General features: G+C 42.9%; 2 protein-coding genes across 3 annotated transcripts in view; one reads left to right on the plus strand and one right to left on the minus strand.

The window, feature by feature from the left end:
• Positions 1-14,436, plus strand: Vti1b (vesicle transport through interaction with t-SNAREs 1B). Of its 2 annotated transcripts, XM_038336981.1 has the most exons (7): positions 251-370; positions 4,570-4,611; positions 6,919-6,977; positions 8,240-8,431; positions 11,628-11,801; positions 12,868-12,929; positions 14,127-14,436. In XM_038336981.1, the coding sequence occupies exons 4-7, from the start codon at positions 8,249-8,251 to the stop codon at positions 14,221-14,223; spliced, it is 516 nt and encodes a 171-aa protein (XP_038192909.1). In that variant the 5' UTR covers positions 251-370; positions 4,570-4,611; positions 6,919-6,977; positions 8,240-8,248; the 3' UTR covers positions 14,224-14,436. The 2 variants fall into 2 exon arrangements, with proteins under 2 accessions (XP_038192908.1, XP_038192909.1); XM_038336980.1 differs by lacking the exon at positions 4,570-4,611 and having other exon boundaries at positions 1-370.
• Positions 14,402-26,533, minus strand: part of Arg2 (arginase 2) — a 24,404-nt gene continuing 12,272 nt past the window's right edge. The window contains exons 3-8 of the mRNA XM_038336979.1: positions 22,406-22,583; positions 20,071-20,230; positions 19,097-19,191; positions 18,852-18,956; positions 17,858-17,994; positions 14,402-14,862 (exon numbers count right to left, since the gene is read on the minus strand). Of these exons, the coding sequence (XP_038192907.1) occupies positions 14,657-14,862; positions 17,858-17,994; positions 18,852-18,956; positions 19,097-19,191; positions 20,071-20,230; positions 22,406-22,583 (881 nt within the window). The 3' untranslated portion in view covers positions 14,402-14,656. The remainder of the gene's footprint in view (positions 14,863-17,857; positions 17,995-18,851; positions 18,957-19,096; positions 19,192-20,070; positions 20,231-22,405; positions 22,584-26,533) is intronic.

Below are 26,533 nucleotides of genomic sequence, written 5' to 3' on the forward strand. Positions count from 1 at the left end.
CCGCGGCGCCGCGCCCGTGGAGTAGCCGGGAGACGTCCCCGCCCCGGCTTTCCGTCAGGCTTTGGTGCCCGGCTCCCGCGCAGTGACAGCAGGGGCAGGGCGTCCTGCTCGAAGGACCCCGGAAGCGCCTGGTTCCGGGCGGCCCAGGTGCGGCTGTCGCGATGATGGCTTCGGGACCGGGCAGCTGATCGCTGAGGAGGGAGTGGGCCCTGCGCCCGGAGTCTCAGAGGACGACGCTCACGTGCAACTTGCACCATGGCCACCTCCGCCGCCTCCTCCGAGCATTTCGAGAAGCTGCACGAGATCTTCCGCGGCCTCCTGGAAGACCTACGAGGGGTGCCCGAGCGGCTGCTGGGGACCGCCGGGACCGGTGAGGCGGGGGCGGGGCCAAACCAGGAGAACTCCGCCCGGTGCGGTCCTCCCAGATGTGGACCCCCGGCTCCCCGCTTCCTATTCGGGCACGCCCCCTGCTGCTGTCCTACTTCCGACGCCCGGGGTCTCCTGCAGCCACTTGGCCTGACGGGGCGTGCAAAGGGATAGACATTAGGGTGTCATCTCCTAGAGATCCTTTCATGTCCTAGAGCCTCAAATTCTTAGTTATCTGCCTCTCCTAGAAGCATAGGAGGTTAAGTCTGCGGTCCTAGGGGTTGGGAATGTAAGAGTTTGGTTGCTTGGTAGGCGATGGAAAGTTCTAAATAATTCAAAACATAGAGTTTAGCTTATGGGTGAGACAGGCGGGAGGTGAGGGAAGTCACACAGCCACACTGAAGAGGAACTTGACTGTGTCCCATCAAGACTTGTGGATGTCGTAGGGGAAATCCGCAAGGAACCTAAGCAGCTGAGTAATGTGGATTTCATTTCGAAGCAAGGCTGCAGTAGCTGGCTAGAGGATGTGAGATGGGATGGATATGAGACTGTGTTAGGAGCTTCCGTGGCAGTTGACTAGGTAAGCATGGGACTCTGGAGAGTGAGCCCTTAAATCCAACCGGTGGTTCTGAGGCAGATTTATGAGACTGGTGGATAAGAGTAGGAGGATTGACGGTTCCGTGTTTTCTCACGTGATCAGTTGAGTGGAGGAACTTAGATGTGAGGAGCAGTTTCGTTTGAGTTGTAGATGGGACTGTCTACCTGTAGAGTGTATTCTGTACCTAGCCTGACAAAATATTTTTCTGCCATTAAAACCATTATGAAGAATTTATTAATATAGTAAGTGTAGTAAAAACCAAGAATTTGCCAGTGGCAAATACTTTTAACCCCAGCACTTGGGATGTAGAAACAGGAGAATCTGTGGGAGCTAAAGGCCAGCCTGGTCTACCTAGTTACAAAGAGAGTTCTAGACCAGATTTTATATAGTGAGACATTATGGGGAGTGGAGGGCGGGTGGAGAAAGAGAGAGAGACTGGCTTCAGACTGGCTTAGTAGCTGTGTGACCTTGCAAGTTATTTTAACCAAACTAGTTTCCTCTAAAGATAAAACACAGCATCTAACTTCCTGGGATTTTTGTGAGGGGGTAGATGACTTAATGTATGTAAAGCCCTTAACAATACCATCTGGTATAGTGAGATATATTATTAATATCTGGGAATTTGTTCTTTTTATTTACATTTATTAGCTCTTTATACAGCTATTCTTAGAATGTTCTTTTTTGTTTGGTTGGTTTTGATTTTTGCTTTGCTTGTTTCTCCATGTAGCCTTGGCTGACCTGGAACTCCATCTATAGACCAGGCTGGCCTTGAATTCATAAAAACCTGCCTGAGTGCTGAGATTAAAGGTGTGCACCACTATGCCTGGTCTCAGAACACTTACTTTCTAATGTACTCAGCACTTTACACATTTATGATGTACCATATTGTTTGTCTCTCTGTGACTAGAAAAGGAGTTTGGAAGTGTGGTCTACAAATGAGCACCGGGAACCCTACCTGGGAACTTGTTAGAGGCACATGCTCAGGCCTGACCCCGGCGAACAGATCAGTAACTGTCATGACAGATGTCTGTCTTAACTGCTCTCAGAAGGATTTCTAGTGCTGGCTTGAGTTTGAACTATGAACTAGAAATAAAATAGCATTTTGTTCTGTTCCGTGTGTATCATAAACTCCCAGGAGTAGTGCCCAGCACATCCTTACCTGAGTGTGGCAGTACACACTTAGGAGGCAGTTCAAGGCTAGTCTGGGGTACACAGTGAGACCCTGTCAAAAAAAAAAATTACATATATATTTGTTAAATTACTGCAAAAATCATTTTGGGTTGTTAAGGGTACTATGAGGTCTTAGAAGAAAATAGCTGAGTAAACAGAATAATTTTATTTCTATTTTTCACATTTTCATTACTCTTCACATTGATATATACACCTATTAAAACAACCAAGGAAAAAGAGATGCTTATTTCCCCAAAGCGTAGTCTGTATTCGCTCTTGGCCATGAAGGATAGCTGTCACTGTGTGTCCTGGTTTAGGAAGGTTTTGTGGCAGCGACAGTTTACCACATATGATAATTATTTATCTCTTTATCCCACTCATCACCCACACTGCCCTCTGTAGTCACTATTACTGCATTGCACTTAAAAAATGCAACAGATATAGGGAGCCGATGTTTTGTTCTTATGTCAGGTAGCGTAAGTACATTGTTAGTCTACAGATGGAACCCATAGGCCATAGCGGTGTCACACAGGTGTGCTAAAAGCAAATGGTCTTGATGAATCTGAAGGGTTTTCACTGTCTAATGAGCCAGTATATAAGGAGAGGGCGACAACCTTCATAGCGCATTAACTTGAGCCTTTTCTAGTTTTCTAGTTTTTCAAAGCCTGTTTTCATTCAGAATACGATGCTAACCCCTTTATCAAATGAAACAGTTGACCCTCCCCCTTCACTCACATCTGACAGATGAGGTATATGCATATTGCTTTGTGGTTGATTTTAGCATGGATTTCAGCTCCCTAAAAGAGTAAGAGATTTTTGTTTTTGTTTTTGTTTCTAGAATATTTTATTGGTTGTTAAAGGATGTATACTCTAACGTCCTTCAGTTATACACAGCCATATACAGAAGAATTGTATTCCAAGTCAAGAGACTCGCTTCTTAAAGCTAATGCCACCACATACATATTCCCTTGGCTTTAGGTGCCAGAGACCTACTTTGGTGGGGGTTAGGTTCCAAAGTAATGTGTGAGTTGGGGGGCAGGGAGACGAGGAAACAGACACAGTCTGACGCTGAATTAGGCTGGCTGTCAGTGGCCTTTAATTGAGAAAATATTATACCTTTTATACTGTATAGTTGCACATAGGATTGAGTGGGAGATGAGGGGCTTGTGAGCTGGGGTGTGGCTTGAGATCAGGGGTTGTTGAGGAATCTAGCATTGATCTTGACCATAGGCACCAGTCATCTGTTATGGAAGGGCCACATGCTCCACTTGCCAGAGATAAGAAGAATAACTGCATTATCAAGTAGGAACTTTCCTAAGCTCCCAAGGGAATGGAGACCCTTATCCAAATGCCTGACCGTGGGAAAAGGACTTCTGGGGAGCAGACACCCTACTACAGTTTCTTAGTCTTACTATATGGGCCTATTCCCCTCATAATGCTCCCAAAAGGTAAGGTCCTGATGTCTTAACCCTTTTCCCATTATACTATACCATTCTGATTTCTCTGTATTAACTGAACTCTGGCCTTAATGGCCTCAGGCTCCGGATCTGACTTGTAGGCTTTTTTCTTCTTTGGGATCAGGCGCCTAATAAATCTCTAACTTTCCTGCTCTTGGTGTAATTAGGAGAGCACAATGGAATTCCTGGTTCCGCAGTGGTGGGGATTTCTTTCCAAAGAATTTTTGTTTAGAGAGACTACCATTGTACATATTTTTATCCTTTACAAAAATTCCCAGTAGCGAGAATCATTAAAAATAAAAGTAAAAAGGTGCTGAAGAAGTGTGGTCTGCGGTGTTGAAATACTGGAACTTCGTCAAGCAGCAGTGAACACCGTGCCGTCCATGCCACATAGGGAACATGGCTGTCCAGGTTCTAGTTTCTGAAGTTGTAAAATGGAGTTGGTAATCTCTGAGATCCGTCTTAGCTGTATTGTTGACTGGTGGGTAAGAAAGCAGCTAGTGGCTGCTCAGACAAGCCTCTTTTGACTTCTGAATATTTGCTTTTCCAGCATCTGTTTTTCGCAGACTGTTCCCATCCTAACAGGCGTTGGTGGAGGTCGAAGGGCAGCACTCGCATGTCTAAGTCATGGTGAGGGTGTCAGGGCTTCTGGCTTCACAAGACTGATTCCTGACTACCTTGCTGTGAATGGCACAGCTCTCGCAGTAATGCAGCTTGACATAGAGCTTGGGAAGCACATAATTGTCAAAGACACTCTCTTTGAAAATGTCCCAGACGGCAGCAGCCTTTACAGTGTTCTGAACCTCTTGATGGCGTTGTCCTTGGGCACGCACCTGTCACAGTTCATACAGCGAATTGCCTGTGCATGACTGTGGTCCTTTTTGGTAATCTTGGAGCCAAGACTGGAAAGAGCTTTTCTAGCTTCTTCACCAAAAGAAATGGTTTCTTTCTTATGCCTTCTCTTTGTTTTAAATCTAGGCCTCCATAAAGGAGCTCAAACGTGAAGTTCTGTTTTGAAAGGTAATACATTACCTAGAAGAATAGTATATAGTTGTAGGGCACTCGTAATAGGACACTTGGGTTTTATAAAGTCAGGCAGAATTACAGCTCCATCCGGAACGGGTGAAGATAGCAGTGACACAGAACTGGTGAAGGCATACCCCTCATCAAACTGCCACCTCTCCCCGCCACTGTCACTTCCTCGAGTTATTCTAGAATTTGCCTCAAGCAAATGAAGAATAAAGAATGGCACAGTTATAGAAAGGTCCAAGCTAGGGAAGGGATACAGTACTGCTGTGCGCGTTCTGTGTGGGTCACGAAGAGGGTGTGCTCGAGTTTGGAGACGGGAGTAGTGACACGCACGTTATCACATAAGAGTGCTTCACTGCTCTGTGCGAGTGACCATTCTTGATTGCAAGTATTTCTCATTATTGGTGGCTCGGAACACACCCCCCAGGAACAGGGACATGCTTTGGTGTCCATCTCAGTTATAGCATAGATGGTCAAGATGTGTTCACCATTTGCCAGGGCTAAACTTTTCCCCATTTATATTGTTGTTTAAGTAATGGATCATTAGGTTTTGTTTATTTTGTTTGGGGTTTTTGTTTTGTGAGCAGTATGAAGACTAGTTTGCTGGGAGGGCCTTGTGTATGTTAAGGGAGTACCAAACAGCAGTGGGTGGGCATAGTAAGTAAGTGGTGAGTTGGGAAGTGGTGGCAAGAGGATCAAAAGTTCAGGTCATGCTTGACTACTGAGGAAGTGGTGAGTTTTGAACTATATGAGACCCTGTCTCAAAAAAAGAAAAATATGAAGCCGGGCGGTGGTGGCGCACGCCTTTCATCCCAGCACTCGGGAGGCAGAGGCAGACGGATCTCTGTGAGTTTGAGGCCAGCCTGGTCTACAAGAGCTAGTTCCAGGACAGATTCCAAAGCTACAGAGAAACCCTATCTCGAAAAAAAAAAAATTGAGTTCAGAAACTATTGTAAGTAATAATAACTTTGTAATAAGTAGATCATGTATAAGTTCATGTAGCTCATTCAGGTGAACAATTTTGGTTTTTATTTTTGATTTTGTTTTTTTTAAAGCTCTGGAACTCATTTTGTAGACCAGATTGGCCTCAAACTCAGAGATCCACCAGCCTCTGCATGGTATTAAGGGTGTAAGCCACCACACCCAGTGGATGCATACATTGATAGAAATTCAAATTATTCTCAAATAAAACTAATTGCTTCTTGTTAGCTATGAAGGGATGATCTGCTTCCCTGTTTTATAGCCACAGAAATGAAGAAAACTAGCCATGCTTTCATGTTAAGGCAGGTCCTATGCTGGTTCCAGAACCGAATTCCCCTAACTAATCAGGGCTCTCCCCACTACAAAGGTTTACCAGATGACAGCATTCCAAGTACCTCAGTTATTTTTACTCTGTCGGGTGCCATTTTTAGTTATTTAGACATTCTTTATCAATGTATTCATGTAAAATATTTGTCTAATACAGTTAGCTTTAAAGGAAATGTATATTTTAAGTGGAAAAATCTTCATATTATAAATAATCAGAAGAAACATAGTAAAGGTGAAATAATAGTCATTTAGATATTATAACTTTGAAACAAGCTTGTTCTCTTATTGCTAAAAGGGAAGATCAGTAGTTTCTGTTAAAGACAAAACAGTAGGAGTGGTTGTACTCACCCAGAACTCTAGCATTTGGGAGACTAAGCCAGGAGGATTCAAAGTTGAAGGCAGCCTGGCCAACATAGGGAGAGCCTGCGTAAGCAAATAAGCAAACAAATGAGTGCAGCAATTTAGCTGACATGTGAAGGGCTGAGAAAGGAATGACAGTCTCACACTCAAGTCATTGTCCATGCCACCACGGGTGAGAGAGATGCATCACACTAGTGAGCAGAGGGGGTGAATTTTGAGTTTGTTTTGCAGAATAGTGGTGGTTACAGACTCACTTTGGAAACCCAGTGTTGGTAGACATTCATATTGATGTGAGAGTGCCTGCCCCTCCATGAGGGTGGGAGGAGAAAAGGTTAGACGTGATTATTAATTTAAACCTGTAATAGGATGCTGTTGGCTTTAGAACCAGATCATTGTTAGGCTAGACTTTGTCCTCAGCAGAAATATTTCCCTGGGTACTAAATGCCAGTGCAGTAGGCATTCTTCAGGCATAGTGAGAACAGGTCTCCAAATGTCTCTAAGCCTCTAGGGGGTTAAGTGTTACCACCCCCACCCAGGGACAAATGGGAAGGTTATTCTAAGCAGTGGGAATGGCCTCTACAAATGCACAGGAGCAGTAATAAACGTTTGGAATGCACTTGTCTTTTCTAGAAGAGAAGAAGAAGCTGGTCAGAGATTTTGATGAAAAGCAACAGGAAGCAAATGAAACGGTGAGGACAGGGAGCAATTCCTTGTTTCTTGTACTTGGTTTTGGTCTGTTCTATAAATACTGTGACTTCTTAACAGGTAACCTTTTCCTATCTACTCATCTTGATTTGGACTGTTTGTAACTCTTAGGTTCTCTTTTGTTATTGTAAAAAATACTCTGACAAAAGCACCTTAAAGGAGAGGTTTGTCTGGCTCACAGTGCAAGGGTCCAGTCCTCTGTAGTAGACAGGTGAGGCGGCAGAACCTGGGGCAGCCGGTCACATCCCAGAGCATGATGATGAATGCATGCTACTGCTCAGCTCTCTTCCTCCATGCAGTCCAGGATCCTGGGTAGGGAATGGTGCCACCTACAGTGGTCAGTCTTTCGCATCCTTGAGTAATGCAATCAAAATCATCCCAGAGGCTGCCCTTGATAACAGGTGTGTCCAGAAATTTGTCCCCTAGGTGATTCTAGATCCTGCTGAGTCAACACCACTATCAACACTTAAATAATTCCACACTGGGAATGGGTGTGAAGGGGGCTTAACAAACACAAATGAGTAAAGTTCAAAGATTTCTGAAGTACAAATATTTGATGATGCGTTCCTGATAGGAATAGTAGGGCATTCCCATGCCTTTCCTGAAGCTGCCCACTATGATCAGTAACTGACCTTTATTAACTTATTAACACAGATGTATACTTCATGAGACCTGTGTGTGTGTGCATGCATGTACGCGTACACTTATTTACAGTGTTAGGTATAGAGCCTACGTCCTTACATGTATGGTGTTGGTAGGTAGGCACTCTACCATGGGTGCATTCATCACATCCTTAGCTTGTTGTAGAAGTTCACATGTATATGTGGGTGCACATTCATGTGATCTCATTCTTCAGGCTCTATCCACTTTGCCGTTTTCTTTATTCTTTTTTGAAACAGGTTCTCTCACTGGCCTGGAACTTGCCAAGTAGGCTATACTGGGCTACACTGGCTAGCACTGGGATTATAAGTACATACTGCCATCCCCCATTTTATTTACATAGGTTCTGAGGATTTAGTTTAGGCTTCATTTTTGCAAAGCAAGTACTTTACTGTCTTTCCAGCCCCATAACATACTTCCTTGAGAGTCTACTAGAAACTACTTCAGGTACTTAAAGTGAGCATGGTGTTTGGCCCTGCCACAAAATAAAGTTGCTATTTTGGTGGCCTGTGGTAAAGTTTAAACTAGCGTATGCCCAGGTCAGGGAGAAACCAGGCTGTCTACTTACTCCTTTCTCCCTTCCTAGTTGGCAGAAATGGAGGAAGAACTACGGTATGCACCCCTGACTTTTCGTAATCCCATGATGTCTAAACTTCGAAACTATCGGAAGGACCTTGCTAAACTCCATCGCGAGGTGAGAAGCACACCTTTGACAGCCACACCTGGAGGCCGAGGAGATGTGAAGTTCGGCGCATATGCATTAGAGAATGAGCATTTGGTAAGTAGTAAGTGCTTAGTAAGAGTGAGCAGTGGTAGCTGCTCCCCCCTTAAGGGCCTGTGGTACAAGAACTAGATGGGCAACAGTTATGGCAGCGCATGCTGGAGGTTTTGTTTTCCTGCCCTTGGCCTCTTTCCCACATCTAGTCCCATTCTCCCCTCTGGATCCTGCTCTTTTTATTTGGGTCTTCCAAGATTTCTTTGTGTGCATACATATATAGAGATACAGAACAGTACTTTGTTTTTTAGCAAACCTAGAAATTCTTCCTGGCTAGATTCTATCTTGACCTATTGATCTAATTCCTTTCCTTCTTGAATTTTTCTTCTTTTATATAAATTTTAGAATCATTTTCTCAGCTATATTCCCAAAATCCAGTTAGATTTTAAGTTTTCTTTCTTCTTTCTTTCTTTCTTTCTTTCTTTCTTTCTTTCTTTCTTTCTTTCTTTTTTGAAATGGATGCATGTGAGTACACCTGTGAAGGCAGGCTGGAAAAAGGCAAATGGAATTTGTTGAAACAGAAGTTGTAAAAATTACCTGGTCATTTGCTACTTTCCCCTCAAAAACGGGGGTTAAAAAGGTCTAACATTTGTTTGACATTTATTAATTTCAGAACCTGTATAAGTTTTCTTGCAAGGGGATTCTCGTTGTTGCCCAGACTTGCCTCAGATGCCCAGTTGAGCCTCCTGACTTGTCATTCTGAGTAGCTGGAGACCATACAGCATTTGCCACCCTTCCCAAGTCCATATGTCATTATGGATAATACATATTACCTTCAGTAGGGTTATCCATGTCTGTCTGAGGTTTATTTATGTGACGCTGTCTTTTCTTGCTTTCTTTAGCCTAATCATTTAGAACTGTATATTTTATTTAAAAATTGTTTTTCCTCCTTTCAGCTAATATAATTTTGTGTTTTTTAAAAACTCCATTTATTTCTGTGTGTATGGGTGTTTGCCTACGTGTCTGTTTACCATGTACATGCAGTTCTCATAGAAGCTAAATGAGGACATTGGATTTCCTGGAACTAGAGTTCCAGATGGTTGTGAGCCACTATGTGGGTACTGGGAATTGAACCCAGGTTTTCTGGAAGATAGCCAGTGCTCTTAACCACTGAGGTATCTCTGTAGCCCTACGTGTTTATTGTTTATTATATGCTTTATTTTGTATTCATGCATAAACACATGTGTGGAAGTCAAAGGACAAAATTTGCTGGTCTCCGCTATTGAACTCAGGTCTCCAGGCTTGGCTGACAATGAGCCATCTCACCAGCCCCCATTTCTGCTGAACTGGAACTCACTATATCGACCAGACTGGCCTCAGAATTGGAGCCATCCTCCCACTTCTGCCTCCTTGTTCAGATTACAAGCATGCATCATACACACTTGGTTTTATTTGACCCATGGTGATTTTTTTCTTTTATGCTCTCTGTGAAGTAATATCCTTATTCTGCTCTAAGAATCTACTTTTTTTAAAAAAAAATTTTTTTTTTTTTTGAGACAGTGTATATTGTCCGTGAACTTGTAGATCAGACTGGCCCTGAACTCAAGAGATCTCCTACCTCTGCTTCCTGAGTACCAGGATTAAAGGTGTACACTACCTAAGCCCAAGATCTTTTCCCCCCATATAGGGTTTCTCTTTGTAGCCCTGGCTGTCCTGAAACTCAGAGATCCACTTGCCTCTGCCTCCTGAGAACTGAATTCTTGATGACATCTTGTGCCGTTTGTCACTTGCCCTATAGTAAGCTCTGTGAGCTGAGCCCCTCTTGGTTGTGTGTGCTTCAAATAGGTCAGAGCTTAGTCCTACACCCATCTCTGTCCATAGTTACTAAATCTGGCCTGACCTAGGCTGCTTTTGTCGTCATGCTGTTTAGGATTATAGAGGACAGTGGGGACTTTAAAATTTAGAGCTCCTGGGAAGTTAGGGCAGCAGATTCTCCCTTCCCTGTGCACCAGTCACCAGCGTGTTCACCTCAGAGTGCTATCTGGCATGAGGTGAAGTTCACCAAGGATAGCCACATAAGGTTTTGTGGGTTTTTTTTTTTGTTTTTTTAAGAATGTGGCAATGTCTCTGGCTTTTAATGCCTCAGATCTGTGCTGAGAAAGTGCTTTATATGGTCCTTAAGTCCTCAGTACCAGTCAAGCCCATCGTCGGTGAACTAGTCATTTTCCAGAGTTTTAGAGGTTAGCTGTTTACTTGTGACAGTATTAAAGTTAAAGGGCAGCCAGGCATGACGACAGACACTGGAGGAGGCTGAGCCAGGGGCGTCATGATGAGTTTGAGCTTGAATTACAGTAAGACAAAAAAAAAAAAAAAAAAAAAAAGTAAATATTTAAACAAATAGTTTTAAAGTTGCAGGCTATTTGGCTATTTACATTATCAGGTCACTTTGCTCCCTCCCCTGGCCCAGTCTGGGTGCTGGCTGACATTGCTAGCAACCAACAAGTTACATGTTTATGGTAGACTTCAGCTGGTCCAGGGGCAAAATGCTCCAGTTTTGGTTTTTTTTCCAGTCTCTTCTCTTGACTCATGAAAATATAGCAAGCAGTGGGACACACCTCTTTAGTCTGTGACCTTCATACCTACTGCAGCTGGATACTTAGCCTTGGATTGAAAAAAATGTTGCATCTACCCAGGCCTGGTGGCACATACCTGTTTATCCCAGCACTTGGGAGGCACAAAGGCAAATAGATCTCTGTGAGTTGAAGTCAGCCAGGACTACACAGTGAGACCCTGTCTCAAAAAAACTAACTCTGAGGGATCCAGTGCCCTCTTCTAGCATTCATGCACCATAGCATATACATACAAATCTTAGAAAACTTTCTCATATATGCTGAACATCTTTTTTCTGGTCATGATTCTCTTGAACCATAAATAACTATTTATATAAGATTACCTTTTATTAGGTATAATTAATTTAAAGATGATTTAATGTATTGGGAAGATATATATATATGTGTGTGTGTGTGTGTATGTATGTATGTATGTATGTATATATGCATGCAGATACTATACTATTATACACATGGGACTTCAGCAGGAGTGTCCTAGAACCAATGCCCTGCAGATATAAAGGAAAAACTAATGAAATGATTGTTCACTATATCCCTTTTACACAAGAAGGAGGTCACAAGGAATGTATTGATAATACATTTATAATGGAATAAACAAGTCTAACACTTCCCTTCCCTATTCCTGTCAGAATCGGCAACAGTCTCAAAGAGCATTGCTTCTACAAGGCACAGAAAGCCTGAACCGGGCCACCCAAAGCATTGAGCGTTCTCATCGGATTGCCACAGAAACTGACCAGATTGGTACAGAAATCATAGAAGAGCTGGGGGAACAACGGGAACAGTTGGAACGTACCAAGAATAGAGTAAGTCTGGGCACTCTGTAAAGTAGGTTGGTCCTCCATACAGATGCCAGGCACTACAGCAGTCTGAATTCCGGGAATAACCCTCCCACTCTCTCTCGTACACACACCCCTATACTTTTCTTAATTTTTAAATTGCATGGCTAAAAAATTCCCCGAGAATTAATTTTACAATGCCAAGGAGATGGGTCTCTCAATAAAAGTAGCAGTTCATTATCTGTAACGCCAGAGTTGGAGGATGAGGATTAGATATTGCTCACTCGTTCTTTGGAGCTTGTTGCCAGCCAGTGTGGCCAGGTTTATTTGAAAGATCCTTTCTTCTTAGTAAGGTGGAGAGCAACCAAGGATGGCACCCTCCCTTCTCACACAGATAATACACACACATAAAAAAAAATACATATATGTGTGGTGTGACTGAGTTTCGTTTAAGCCTGGAATTCTGTGATCCTCCTACCTCTTCCTCCTGGAATTAAAGTTGTATGCCACCATGCTAGACCACAAAGAAGTCATTTTATCCGTAAGATACCCATAAAATAAACCCTTAAAAAGAACAAATAAGCAAACACCAACTCAAGAGGCTCTCCTAGTGCTTGACTGACAAAATTTAAATCTTAAGTTGTCCTGCAGTCACAGGCCAGGTACAGGGGAAACCTTCCCATTTGGCAGTCAGAAAGTTGATCTTATAAACTGTGGCACTATTATTTTTTTTTTCCTTCTGAGACAGGGTCTTATTCTGTAGCTCTGGGTAACCTGGAACTCACTATGTAGACCAGGCTGTCTTCAACACACAGAGCCTGCCTCTGCTTCCCATGTGCTGGAACGAACGCCTTTAGCGTTTCTGTAGCTTACTCACAGCTCCCACTCCTACAGGAACAGTGAGTGATTCCCTCCTTGATGAGCACCCCACACGCCTTGACCTTTCTAGGTTCCTTCATTTATACTCAGGTAGAAGCCATTAAATTCATTGGATTTCTTTGCATTTCTTAAGAAAGACCTTTAAGTGTCCACTGTTCAAATTCTGTAGAATTTTTTTGAAAAAGGAAGAAATGATGGTTATTTTCTCTTTCAGCTGGTAAACACAAATGAAAACTTGAGCAAAAGCCGAAAGATTCTCCGCTCAATGTCCAGAAAGTAAGTTTCCAAAAAAAAAAAAAAAAAAAAAAAAAAAAAAAACCCAACAAAACAAAGACCCACAACAAAAACCCCCAGAACTTCTCGAGACTTAATGTATTTTAACTAAGAAAGTTTAAAACAATAACTTAACAAATGTCCTAATAACCTCAGTGCTATGCAAGCACTCGACATCCAAAGGATGTAGTTTTGTGCAGTTAGGATCTCAGGTTAGGGTCCTTTGTTAAAGCAGAGGGAAGCCTGTCTGCTGGACAGTGTTAATGTCAGTCTTTACTTCTCAGGAGACCTCAGGAACCTATATGCTGTTCTGCTCCCTGAGCAGCTTGGTCAACACCCAGCATGAGCACTGATTGAGCTGAGTTCCTGCTTTTCATGGCAGGCCCTTTTAGGGAGTCCTGTTAGCAAGAAATATCAACAAAACAAGCTGGCAGGTGGTAAAGGTGGCTGTGGGGTGTGTTGAGGGGTAGAAACATCTCCAGAGTTGACCTCTGACTGCCACAAGTGAACTCTGGTGGTGCGTGCACACGTGCGCTAATTAAAACAAGCAACCTGAGGTAAGTACTAACAGCAGCAAAAACAAGGCCAAAGGGGGGGGTACTGACACTAGGGCTAACCGGGTGCATAGTAGTGTGGCGTGTATTTGTGTGCATGTGAGCTAATAAGATCTACAACCATCCATCCTGTTAACTAGTACTTGGAGTAGAATTTCTCCAAATCATGGTAAATTCCTTGTGAGATAATCTGAAGTAAATTATTTAGAGAGTGACTGTTTAGGTAGCAGAGCAGAGGGAGAAATAGGAAACAGAGAAGCTCACAAGAAACTAAAAAGCAGTACTCAGGGCCACTAGTTACTTGACCTAAAAGCAGGGCCCATCCAAGAGCTTAACTTTGAAATCAGAGGGTACCCCCGACCTTGCTTCCAGTGTGCCCTCAGAGCTGTATGTATAATAGGGCCATACTTAAAGCATCAGACATACAAGTGGGGGCTATGTGTAGAATCAAGAAGCCATGTCGTATTTTGGTATGTCTGTGATGTACTAAGTGATGTCCTTCAGCAGCCGAAGAGCACCATGAATTGTCACTGCTAAAGGACTTAGGACAGACACAGACTCCATCTGCCTCACTGTATCCAGCATTACAAACAGCTAGAGATAGGTGATCCAGACTCATGGCTACTTACTCTGCTTGTCTTCGTAGAGTGACAACCAACAAGCTGCTGCTGTCCATCATCATCTTACTGGAGCTAGCCATCCTGGTCGGTCTGGTGTACTACAAATTCTTTCGACACCATTGAACTTCCTGGAAGGAAGGCATTGTGGACCAGAATCTTGACTCTGAATGAATGGTGTTAAGCATATATATTGCTGCTGTGGGCTAACAGTTCAAGAATGCATTGTATAGCCAGACTATGGGAGGGAGGGCAATGGAAAACCACATAAATGTGAAGGAACAGCAACAAGACCAGGATGATATACTAAGGTAATAAATGCTGTTTATGACTCCTTCAGATTTACATGTATAACATTAATATCTTGTAAACGTCAAAAAAACTACAAATGTACAGCAGTAGTATTGGTCAACAAACAAAGAAAGGAAATTTTACAATTGCAAGTGCACAGATGTTCTCAGTAAGGCAATATTGATCCAGACAGCCATTTAATATCTGTCCCTTAAATGCCTTGCAGCTCTGGAATGCCACTGTGAGAAGTGTGAGTGTGCCATATTTCCTAAATTCTCACACGTTCTTCATTTTCTGATTCATCTGGTGAGCTAGGAGTAGGAAGGTGGTCATAGACAATATGTCCTCCTTCTCTTGTCTGGCCAAAACTTGAAGCAATCACATCTACTGCTAGGCTGGCAGTAGCCTTGGCCTCTTGCTCTGAAGTAGCCAAATGAGGATTGACTTCAACGAGATCCAGAGCTGACAGCAACCCTGGAACGATAAAGATAGAAGACGACCTTAGAAACTTCCCTAGCTGCTGCTTTCTGCGAGGGTTGTTCCATCTGGTAAAAAGTCCATTTCCAACATAAATTGCCTACTGTCAGCCTTCTGTAGTCAGCAAGATGGCTCAATAGGTAAAGGTGCCTTTGCCAAGCCTGACCGCCTGAGTTCAGTCCTTGGGTCCCACATGGTATTAAGAGCCAATCCAACAAGTTGTCCACTTGACATGGGCTCACCACGCCCCACAAACATGAAAGCCAAAATTAACAAAGCACCAGCTAGGTGGTGGTAGCACACACCTTTATCCCAGCACTCGGGAGGCAGAGGCAGGCAGATCTGAGTTCAAGGCCAGCCTGGTCTATAGAGTGAGTTCCAGGGCAGTCAGGGATACACAGAGAAACCCTGACTCAAAAACCCATGAGGGCCTGACAAGACAGCTCAGCAGTTAGGAGCCATTGCTCCTCTGGTAGAGGACTCGGGTTCAATTCCACACCCACATGGTGGTTCAATAGTGTCTATAGTTCTTAATTCCAAAAGATCCAACACCTGATCTCCATGGCACCAATTGTGTGTGTACATCTGTTATGTAGGCAGAACACTCTTACACAAAAGAAAACCTAAAGCCCTTTGTACCTTGTCCACTTGACCACAAGTTAAAATAATAACTATATTAGGACTGAAAAAAGAACCTATCCATATCTACCTTCCACTCCCCCCCACCCCCCAATCTGGTTTACTTGTCTTCAAATTTTCCCCAAAACAAGGTTTCTCTGTGTGGCCCTGGCCATGTTAGAACCCACTCTGTAGACCAGATTGGCCTCAAACTCAGAGATCCACTTGCCTCTTCCTCTTGAGTGCTGGAATTAAAGGTGTGCGCCACCACTGCCCAGCACCTCCTAGTTTAGATTTTACTCTGGAGTCATCTATCTCTTAAAGAGTGATCTGAACAAACTAGAATTCAGTAACACAAGTATTTAAGAATATTTAGGGTGGCTGTAAAGTCAAAATATATTCTTATACCTAATAGTTTGTTATGGTACCTGACAAACTGTACAGTGACTCTTACATTCTTAATAATGCAGAATTGAGTATATTTTACAAAACTACAAGGATGTTAACTTTGCATTGTCAGCATTTCCTGCACAGGTACTTGTGTCCCTAGTGATTTGTTTCATATTCCCACTGGTTGAACCAGCACCTCTAGCATATCCTAAAATATCCTCAAAAGAGTGTGTACCATCAAAACAATGTAGATGTCATGTTTCCAGACTACTGCCATCCTGCAGATTAGTTTAAGTAAATTGTCGTCTTTGACAATATCCAGTCAACAAAACAGAAGGGAAACACAAGACACACCACTGCCACAACTGCTTGGTAAGATTGTTAATTCCCCTGGAAGTACTGAACTTCTAAGTTCTCTGTTAACTAAAAAAATCATTGGCAATATTTGTTTGTAGATCTAATAAGTCTATCTTCCTATTGTCAGATCTGATAGGCAGTTCTCACCTAAGGTTCTAGTAGACTCTAGGACCCAATCCCCATTTCTATTCTAGATAGTTAAGGCTGGAGAGATGGATCAGAGGGTAAAGGCTTCTGCCATTAAGCCTCACACCTGACTTGGTGGAAGAGTCGAGTACAAGGCCTCTACCTTCCATGTGTGTTCACAAGTACACACATGGTAAGTCATTTCTATAGGGTTTCTTATCAGTTATGAGGTCTGCACCTTTAATCCCAGCACTTGAGAGGTAGAGGCAGGCAGATCTTGAGTTAAAGGCCAGCCTGGTCTACATAGTGGGACTCTGCTTAAAGACAAAAAAGGATTCCTCGCCGGTTGTGGTGGTGCAAGCCAGTAGGATTTGCTGAAGGAGGCAGAGGCAGGAGGATCACGAGTTCAAGGCCAGCCTGGGCTACCTACACATTTTTTAAAAAAAGGTTCCTTATAGGCCTTGGTCTTTGAGTTTTGGGGTTCTGTTTACTTTTGTCTCCCAGTTTCATGAAATGATTAGTGAAACTGAATTATGTGGTAGTTAACTCTTGATAATCTAAAATTCACATTAATCCTTTGTCAGTCATTCTTCTAAAGGAATCCTTCTTATTAAACTTACCAACAAGCTCCAGGAGAAGGCTTACCTTCGATTAAAGTGAAAAAAGATATTGACGTACACTGACTTCAAGACTGAGTCTGGGGCAATAACTCAAGCCAGAGTGCTTGTCCAAAGCATGAGGACCTGAGCCTGTGTTTAAAAAGCCAGGCACAGGCATAATGCTGTGTGGCTGTAATTCCAGTTAGGGAGGCTGAGACAAGTGGATCTTGGAGCTCACTGGCTAGCCAGCTTGCCTACTCAGTGAATTCTGTATAAGTAAGAGATCCAGGGAACAAGATGGATGGCAACTGAGAAATGACAATGGAGGGTGACCAGATTTTTTTTTTAATTTTTTTTTCTAGAGACTTTCTAAACTCTGGACATGGTGGCTGGCACATGCCTGTAATCTCAACACCTGGGAGATGGAGGCAGGATATGTAATTCAGAGTCACCCCCCCCCCTCAACTACATGAGTTTAATCATCATTGGCTACATGAGACCTGTCTCCAAAAGATGGCTGTGATGAGCTTAACTCCAAATCACAGCTCCTAGCGAACCAACAGCCCCTGACAATTAGAGAAAATGGGCTGCTTGACCTTGTTTATCTTACTCTGTCTTTAGACATTTTAGACACTGGGAATGCTTGCTTGGCATTCTGCTCGTATATTAAATCTATGTGGTGAGTGACATAATTTCCTGTTCAGAATTAGTATATTTTGGTACAGTCCAGATCCAAAGATGCCTCTAAATATCTATATACTCTATTAACCTGGTCATATGATATTGGATTATAAAAGTCTAACCAAAAACAAATGCAGAGACACAGAAAAGAGCCCCTGCGGAAAGATTTTGGCATGTTCTCTATGTGTAGTTAACAGGCTGCATATTTGGCTAGTACATACCTGTTTTATGTATTTCTTCAGTAATATACACTCCTTCTCTATAGGTTAGTCCCCCTGCAACAGGGGTTCCTGTGGCTGGAGCCAGTTTAGGGTCGAATGCATCAATATCAAAACTTAGGTGGATTGGCTTCTGTCTTCTGGAAAGGAAAAGGATGAGAGACTATATAACTGGTTATGCTTGTCGTCTTCATTCTGTGGCTACAGCTTGATTTTGTTCTAGTCTTGGTGCTTTACTAGCCCAGCACATTTCTAGATTTTCTATTCCTGGAAATTACTCAGATTGGCATATTAACTTCTTACATTGTACTTTAAGATAGTGCTGTTTATGTTGCTTGCATGCCTCACAAAAACTCGAGTGTGTATTTCTGGGTTACCTAGGGCAGTAGAACCTCTCACACCAGTTAATTCAATAGAAGGAATTCTTTACTTCCACGATGTAATTAAGTTAGCTTCATCTAGGTTATAGTTGTTGCAGCTGAATATAATCCAGTTTATTCTTCCAAATTTACCCTCCAATTCTGATGAACACGGATATCCCATGACTGAAACTAACATGCAACATCCTCATAGCAAATGACTGATTTCTTAGCAGCTTAGAGAGTGGCCACCTAGAAGGATGAGAAAATGATCCTAACTAGCCTGCAGTTTTATGCTTAATGGAGAATTTGGATGGAGCAGTAATAAGACTAGGAGGAGCTGAGACTATGGAATACTGAATAAATGCTTCTCATCGTAAGATGCTTGCAAAATTGGGAACGAACAAAATCCATGAGAAGCAGGATAGGTCAGTGAATTAAATAAAACCCTCCCAAATCCAGGAGAATATGATGTTTGATAGTATGCCTTTCTAAAGTATTTGAAAATACATGTCCGTGTTTTGCTTTTATTTAAGAAGTTGCTGTGTTCAAGATACAGACTTAAGCGTGCTGCTCTCCCAGAGTTTGCCCCGTCTCCTCCTGGGACCTAAAAGTAGACATGCTCTGCCATTACTTACTTGCCAATTAGCAGATCAAATGTCTGTTCCATGACCTTCTGGATTCCAATTTGATCAATGTCTCTCATGGAAAAATACTGGATGTCATAATTCTTTAAAATAAAACTGGTGAGATAAAAGGAGAAGACTCTAGTTTTAACAAAAATTTTTAAAAATGCATATTTAAGAACTCCTGCCTTCATACTGACCTACAACAGGTAGGCAGGACAGGCCCGAAGCCTAACCAACCCTCTACATCGACTTACTGTTCCGGAGGGTCCACATCTCTTAGGCCAATGTACACAATACTTGGGGAAGAGAGACAGGGTTTGACCCAGGAAAATCCTGGCAGTTGTGGTACCTGTGAAGAGAGGAAATTATTTCTCTTAAGATAATCGCCGTGTGATCTAAGAGTATACGTCACTTTCCTGTCCACTGTATGTTTAAAGTACCACAAAACACACTTGAGCTAGGAGAGAAAACTGTCCAGTGGAAATGTTTCAGAAGGGCAGGTACAAAATACAGGTTTCTTGAGAATGTTTTTAAAAAAAATCTGCTGGGTAGTAGTGGTGCACACCGTTAATCCCAGCACTTAAGAGGCAGAGGCAGGGGATCTGAGTTCGAGGCCAGCTTGGTCTGCAGAGTGAGTTCCAGGACAGCCAGGGAAACCCAAAGAAACCTTGTCTCAGGAAAAAAAAAAAGTCTCCTAAGGTGATCTGGCTTCTCATTAACTACCTAGGTAGCAGGAATATGTTGGCCAGCCCTTCCCACCCCTTTGCACATTACAGATTGGTTCTTTCATCTGACCTGGCTTAGCTTGGCTTCTCACTCAGGAGGAATAGAGAGTCTTGTCTGCCTAGCATAGACTGTCCTGTCTTTTAAAGAGCTCAGAAAAATTGAACCCAAAGGCAAGCAGGGTCACTTAGCCTCTAAATCAGTGTGTTTTAGAGTGTCGAAGCCTCTGATATAGTTCCTGGCTATGGAAGTGTCCAGTACTATAGTTATCACTTATTACTACAAACTGCATTTCCTAAATTGAGCTTGAGCCCCCACTGAGAACAGAGACCTCGTTATCTTGGCGGCCCTAGCATCCAGCTGACTGCCTGGTCCTTAACGTAAATAACAAGTGAAGGAGTTGGGCTAGCCACACTCAGCCCACCTTCATCCAAACCTCAACTAGATTCCCAAAGCCCCAGGATAACCCTGCAAGCCTCTCACTTTCCCCTTTTGGCCCACTTACCTTGTCTTGTAGTTCTCTGACGAGAAAAGAAAGTGGCTGTCCGTGGATATTTCCAGATACCGTAGTAAGGGGTGTGTGAATGTCAGCATGAGCATCAACCCAGATGACACAGAGATCTGGGTGGTGCCGGGCGTGGCCACTAATGGTACCTATTGCCAGGCTGCAAAGAACAAATATAAAATAATCTTCAAGGCCTATTGCTTGGCAAGAGACCTGGAAACAGATAACCTCAGCTAACACTGTTTACACTCTGTCCCCAGGGCAAAGGCGGGGTCTGGCCTGAGGCTGGCTTCAAGTGACAAAAGTCCCTCGGTTGTACTTCCCAAAGATTAACTTTTAAGTGGCCCAAGCAGAGAAAGATAACGCTTTAGAGTCAGTGCCCAGTCCCAGGGGACCCAACACCCTCTTCTGGCCTCTGGGAGCACTGTACAGGATGCAGGTATACAGATACACAGGAAGGCAGCACACCCAATACACATAAAATTAAAGGTTAGGGGAAAAAATGCTGATGCCAGACCCATGTTAATTTGTCCACTAGCCCCTAACCCAGAAAGGGGGCTCAAATACTAACATTTGTCCAGCAAAGGAATTTAGTTAAGCAATGGGTCTTGTCTGTAACAGTTTGCAGAAAAGCTGCGGAATTCCTTTCATCCTAACTTGCAAAGCATCTGGTACACTAAAGGGGTTTTATTGTTTGGTTGAGGTGGGGCCTTGCGTATTTCCTAGGCTGGTGTCTAAGGAGCTCAGGCAGTCCTCCCACTTCAGCTTCCCAGGAAGCTGGGGCTACAGGCATGTGCCACTACAACCAACTTATATTAACTTTTTTGGTTTTGTTTTTCTTTTTTTTTTCTTTCTTTTTTATTTTTTTGTTTTTTTGCTTTGTTTTTGTTTTTTTGGTTTTCGAGACAGGGTTTCTCTGTAGCTCTGGAGCCTGTCCTGGAACTAGCTCTTGTAGCTCAGGCTGGCCTTGAACTCACAGATCTGCCTGCCTCTGTCTCCGGAGTGCTGGGATTAAAGGTGTGTGCCACCACCCCCACCCCAGTTTACATTAACTTTTTTTTTAAAGATAAAAATTAGGAAGCAGACCTGCAGGTGTAGCTAAGTGGCCCTGTATTTGCCTTAGCGTGTGTGAAGCCCTGAGTTTGAATCCCAGCACAACATGCACATTCAGCTGTAAAAGCTTGATTTCAATACTGCTTAAACCTGAAAAGTGGGGCTGTTAGACATTAAAGTTACAAGACACCACTGAACAAAAGCCATTCAAACTATACATTATTCCCTCCTGCTAGAATTTAGCAGACTCTAAAACTCTGGCAAGTGTTAGCTTTGAACTGGAAATAGTTAAATAACCTGGTAATACAGCTATAGACAGAAAGAAAAACTAAAGGCTGTGGCTGTCACAACGAAGAGGTCTCCAGTGAGACCACCCCCAGGGAAAGAAAGAAAACAAGTTTAAGCATTCCTAGATGGGACTGAGGTAGGAGGCAAGAGACCTGCTTTCTCCTGGTTGGTTCCACTGAATGCCCAGTCATCTCCAGAGAACCTGAGTCTGAATTTTTATTCCTAAAGAGGAAGCTATTTGCTTCTGCAGCAAGAGTACAGGTTTAACTTCTGATAGTAATCTAGAAAATTCTCCGAACACCTCAGGGAAAATTGCTAGACTCAATCAAAAAGGGAAAGTGGATTTGGATGGCGGCTCTGCTACTTTCCGGTGGCAGCTCTGCTACTTCCTGGCGTTAGGCCTTGAACAAGTTATCTAACCTCTGTCCCTCAGAGCTTCTAGCAATAAATGAGTTAAGTGGTACCTCCCCGATCGTTAGGAGGACTGCCTAACTGAGCACACCAGTGAGGCAATGAATGCTAGCATGGCACTCGTCCTGCTTTCACACCACGTGCTAACATCTGACTGCACTAGCCTAGAGCACTCCCACTTCTGAAATTCTCTAGTACTTTTCAGTTTTTCATTTTACGTGTGTTTTATCTAGTCCTAGTAGATCCCAGCTGAGCACTTCTCATAGTTTGAAAGAACAATTCACTAAGAAAGATTGAAAGGACTGACTGGATCTCTATCAGAGAGAATATGTTTTAGCATCCCAAGGAAGGATCACGAGCAAATGTAACAGCAGAAATGCTTATGAAAACATGTCACTTCAGTCTATGGATGGATCCTACGAGTTCTCCAGAACAGTTCCGTTTCTCAAGAACCTTGCTTAGTCCACCTCTACGCTTGCTGTGTTGAGCATAGTCTCGTTCGTCTGTTGTGCCTTTTTCTCCAAGTAAGGCTGCTGGAATAAGCCAATCACTGAGCCCAAAAGCACCCTTGCTCCCAGCTTACCTGTGGTCTCCTCCTACGGTGACACAGCTGTAGCCACCTGACACAGCTCTACTAACCACCTCAGCCAGTTCCTGGTTGGCAAGGCCCACCGAGCGAGGGTACACTACCAGATTATTGTACGGATCGTCTTTGGGAACTTTAGTAAAATTCAAATCTCCGAAGTCTTTTAGGTGGCATCCTGAAAACAAATGAAGAGCAACAAAATGAACTGTTGGTGCCATTCCAACTTCTACTGACCTGGGCTACAGGTAACTACTGGAGACAAAGTTGTCATGTATCATCCTCATTTTGTCAGGGAACCATTCCTGCTGTCACCTGACTGGCAAGGTTAGCGCAAGCCTATGAAGGAGACCCTCTTATGAACACCATCTTCCGGAAGCCGCACATTGGACAGTGAAATCCAGACCCGTTATAAAGTGGAGTTAAAAACCTATGAGGCTATAATAAAATGAAGTACCGTTAATTTAGGACACAAATACATGTGTAGAAATTCTCAAGACCCTGCTTTCATCCTCAGCGCTGCAAGAAAACAAATTCTCGATTATTTTTTTTTTCAATTATTTTTTCGAGAATAAGAGATTGGGAGCTGAGGTTGGGAGAGATGGCTCAGCAGTTAAGAGCATTTTATGCTCTTCCAGAGGACCTGAGGCAGCCCTTACATCAACTGCCTATAATTACAGCTCCAGGAGAGCCAGTACCATCTTCTTCAGGCACCAGAGCACACATACATGTATATATACATACATACATACATACATACATATATACATACATACTAAATGCCTTTTAAAAAGTCAGGAGCTGGGGATGTAACAGTAGCAGAGTATTGCCTAGCATGTACAAAACCCTGTGCACCTGGTAACACTCCTCTGTACTTGGGAACTGATGGCAGGAGTCTCGGAAGTTGTCTCCTTGGTCACATAAACAAGGCCAAGGCCAGTCAAGGCTACAAGACTTATCCCAAAATAATAATGATGATAATGATGATGATGATGATGATAACAATAATAGAGGACATAAAGAGAAAAATATCTAACATTTATTCATTACTTGTAGGGGCTCAAGTCCTGTTCTAACTGCTTAACATAAATTTCTATTTCAAACTTAAAATAATGAGGCAACTAAAGTACTGCCTAATAGATAGATGAAGATCAAAGAAGGGACCTGCTCAAGATCAAAATCAAAATCTAAAGCTAAGACATCTGAAAAGTGGGGGGTTTTTTGGTTACTATTTTTGTTTTGTTTTGTTTGAGACAGGATCTCACTGTATATCTTTTGGCCTTGACTCACAGAGATCCACCTGCCCCTGTCTCTGGAGTGCTGGAAAAGCCATTCATCTTAATATTTGCAGAGGTTGGTTAAAGAATTGGAGTATGACTAGTGCAGATTCATCATGAATTGAAACTGGGCGGGTTTAGGAGCTTTCCTCTTGAGCCCAGCTCATTCTAAAAGAAGACTTGGAGAGAATGTAAAACTGAGAAACATTAACTCGAAACATAAAATCATCAGGTCAGCAATGACCTGGGACATTAAGGCTAACCTTAATCATCAACAAAAATGGATGTTGGAAGCAAAATGGAAAATTTCAATCTTTCACAAAAGACATAACTTGGCTAAAAAATTTTTATGAACCTTTTTCACTGTTAAGAAATAATTATGAAAGGCCCCAACGGAGATCTGGTCAACTAAAGGAAGGGAACCCCAGGTGAGTAGATCACTAACAGCAGGCTGAAGACACTGAGAATTGTTCTAATTTGTCTGTTGTTGTGATGAACACCATTACCAAAGTCAACCTGGGGAGGAAAGAGTCTATTGGGCATGCACATCTCAGGTCACTCTCCATCACTGAGGGACATCAGAGTAGGAACTCAATGCTGGAACCTGGAGACAGGAACTAAAGCAGAGACCAGAGAGGGATGCTGCTTGCTAGCTTGCTCTCAGTGACTTGCTCATATACAACCCAAGACCACCTGTCCAGAGGAGGCACCACGCACAGGCCCTTCCACATCAATTCATCAAGAAAATGAATTCAAGAAAATCATTCAAGAAAATGCCCCAGCCAGGCGGTGGTGGCATACGCCTTTAATCCCAGCACTAGGGAGGCAGAGGCAAGCAGATCTCTGTGAGTTCAAGGCCAGCCTGGTCTACAAGAGCTAGTTCCAGAACAGGCTCCAAAGCCACAGAGAAACCCTGTCTCGAAAAACCAAAAAAAAAAAAAAAAAAAACAATCAAAAATGCACGGTGGCACATTCCTTTTTTCCCCAACATTCAGGATGCAGAGGCTGGTAGATGTCTGAATTCCAAGCCAACCTGGATTTCATTGGGAGTTCCAGTCTAGCCAGGGTTACAGAGAGAGGTCTCAAACAAACAAACAAACAAACAATACTCTAAGAGTTGCCTACAAGCCAATCTAATGGAGACAATTTTTAATTGGCATCCCCACTTCCTAGATAACCCTAGCTTGTGTGAAACTGACAAAAAATAACCCATAAGCTCAAGAACCAACAAAAAATTAACAGAAAAAACAGTTGTTTTAAAAGGCTTGTGGGTATGGGCTGCTGGAGAGATGGCTCACCAGTTAAGGGCACTGGCAGTTCTTACAGAGAACTGTGTTTAGTTCCCAGCACCCACATGGTGACTTATAACCACTTATAACTCCAGTTCAAAGTGATCTGACACCTTCTGGCTCCTGCTCATACATGGTGCACATACATACACTTGGGCACACATACACATAAATTACCTTGTCCCCCAAGTCTGACCTCTGATTCTGAACACACTTGGTGAGTGGAGAGAATCAAGTCCCAAAAGTTGTCCTCTGACCTCTACACATGTACCACAGCATGTATGCTCTCTCTCTCTCTCTCTCTCTCTCTCTCTCTCTCTCTATCTCTCTCTCACCCCCCCCCCACACACAATAGATTAATAAAAAAATAGGTTTGAGGATTCACAGACCAAAAAAAAATATTTTTCATGTTTGTTGTGTGATTGGTGAGGTGTCTAAGATCACTGCTGATCTTTCAGAAACAGGAGTTCTGTCCCCAGTACCCACACTGGGCAGCTCGCAGCCTCCTCTAGCTCTAGCTCTGGGGTACCTTAACACATACGGCACACAGACAGACAGACACTCTGAGGCCCGAGGAGGGTGCAAAATCCCCTAGAGCTGGAGTTACAAGAGGCTGTGAAGCCAATGTGGAAGCTGGGAACTGAACTCCAGTCCTCTGAGATAGTAAAGTGCCCTTAGCCACTGAGCCATCTCTCTGGCTCAGCTAGACAGATCTCAGGTGATTCCTATTTTATCCAGAGTGTTTTGACTTCCTTGTTTGTCCCAGTGACTTCCTTAAACATCATCAAGCATGAGGTTCTTAATGTGTTCTAAGAAACGAGGACATACTTGCTGTTCTGTAATGTTCTATATTATATTATTATTATATATATTATATTATAATATTATATATAATGAACTACAATGTTCACTATAAAAGGTGTGCTGACTATTCTTGGGTGTCAACTTCTCTACAGCTGGAATTAACTAAAATCCTAATAGCACAACTATGAAGGATTTCTTTCTTATTAAATCATTTGAAGTAGGATCGAGGTGAGAAGAGCCACCTTTAATCTGGGCCGCAGCTTCTGCAGACGTGGAAGAAGAAGCACTCTCCCTCTCTGCGGGCTTGCTCTCACACTCGCTAGTTAAGTCCCCTAGAGCCTACTTCTTAGGAATTCTGGTGTCTACTGAAGACCAGCTGAAACCTCCAGATTCATCAACTGAACAACTACTCAGTTCTTGGACCTTTCATTGGTAAACAGCCATTTGTAGGACTAGCTGGACCACAGTCTGTAAGCCATTCTAATAAATCCCTTTTCTAAACATATACATAAAATGAGTGAGCATATATATGTGTGTGTGTGTGTATATGCACACATATATAATCATTCTATAAGTTGTTTCTCTAGAGAACCCTGACTAATACAAAAGGTTATAATAATGTTAATATTAACTTTCAGAACTACTTGCCAAACCTTTTAACTCATAGAACTCTTCATATGACCAATAATAAAAACAAGGATATTAAAGTTCCAGTGGATAAGATAAGTAACGAACACTCAAGTCCAACCAAGGCTACC

Source organism: Arvicola amphibius, chromosome 7 (assembly GCF_903992535.2).
Source record: "Arvicola amphibius chromosome 7, mArvAmp1.2, whole genome shotgun sequence".
NCBI lineage: Eukaryota > Metazoa > Chordata > Mammalia > Rodentia > Cricetidae > Arvicola > Arvicola amphibius.

Bases quoted from the DNA above. Each gene is read 5' to 3' on its own strand.
- Vti1b (XM_038336980.1), top strand. From the start codon at position 256: ATGGCCACCTCCGCCGCCTCCTCCGAGCATTTCGAGAAGCTGCACGAG. The intron at 8,432-11,627 runs GTAAGTAGTAAG...TATTCCTGTCAG, and splicing joins CATTAGAGAATGAGCATTTG to AATCGGCAACAGTCTCAAAG. The intron at 12,930-14,126 runs GTAAGTTTCCAA...TTGTCTTCGTAG, and splicing joins CTCCGCTCAATGTCCAGAAA to AGTGACAACCAACAAGCTGC.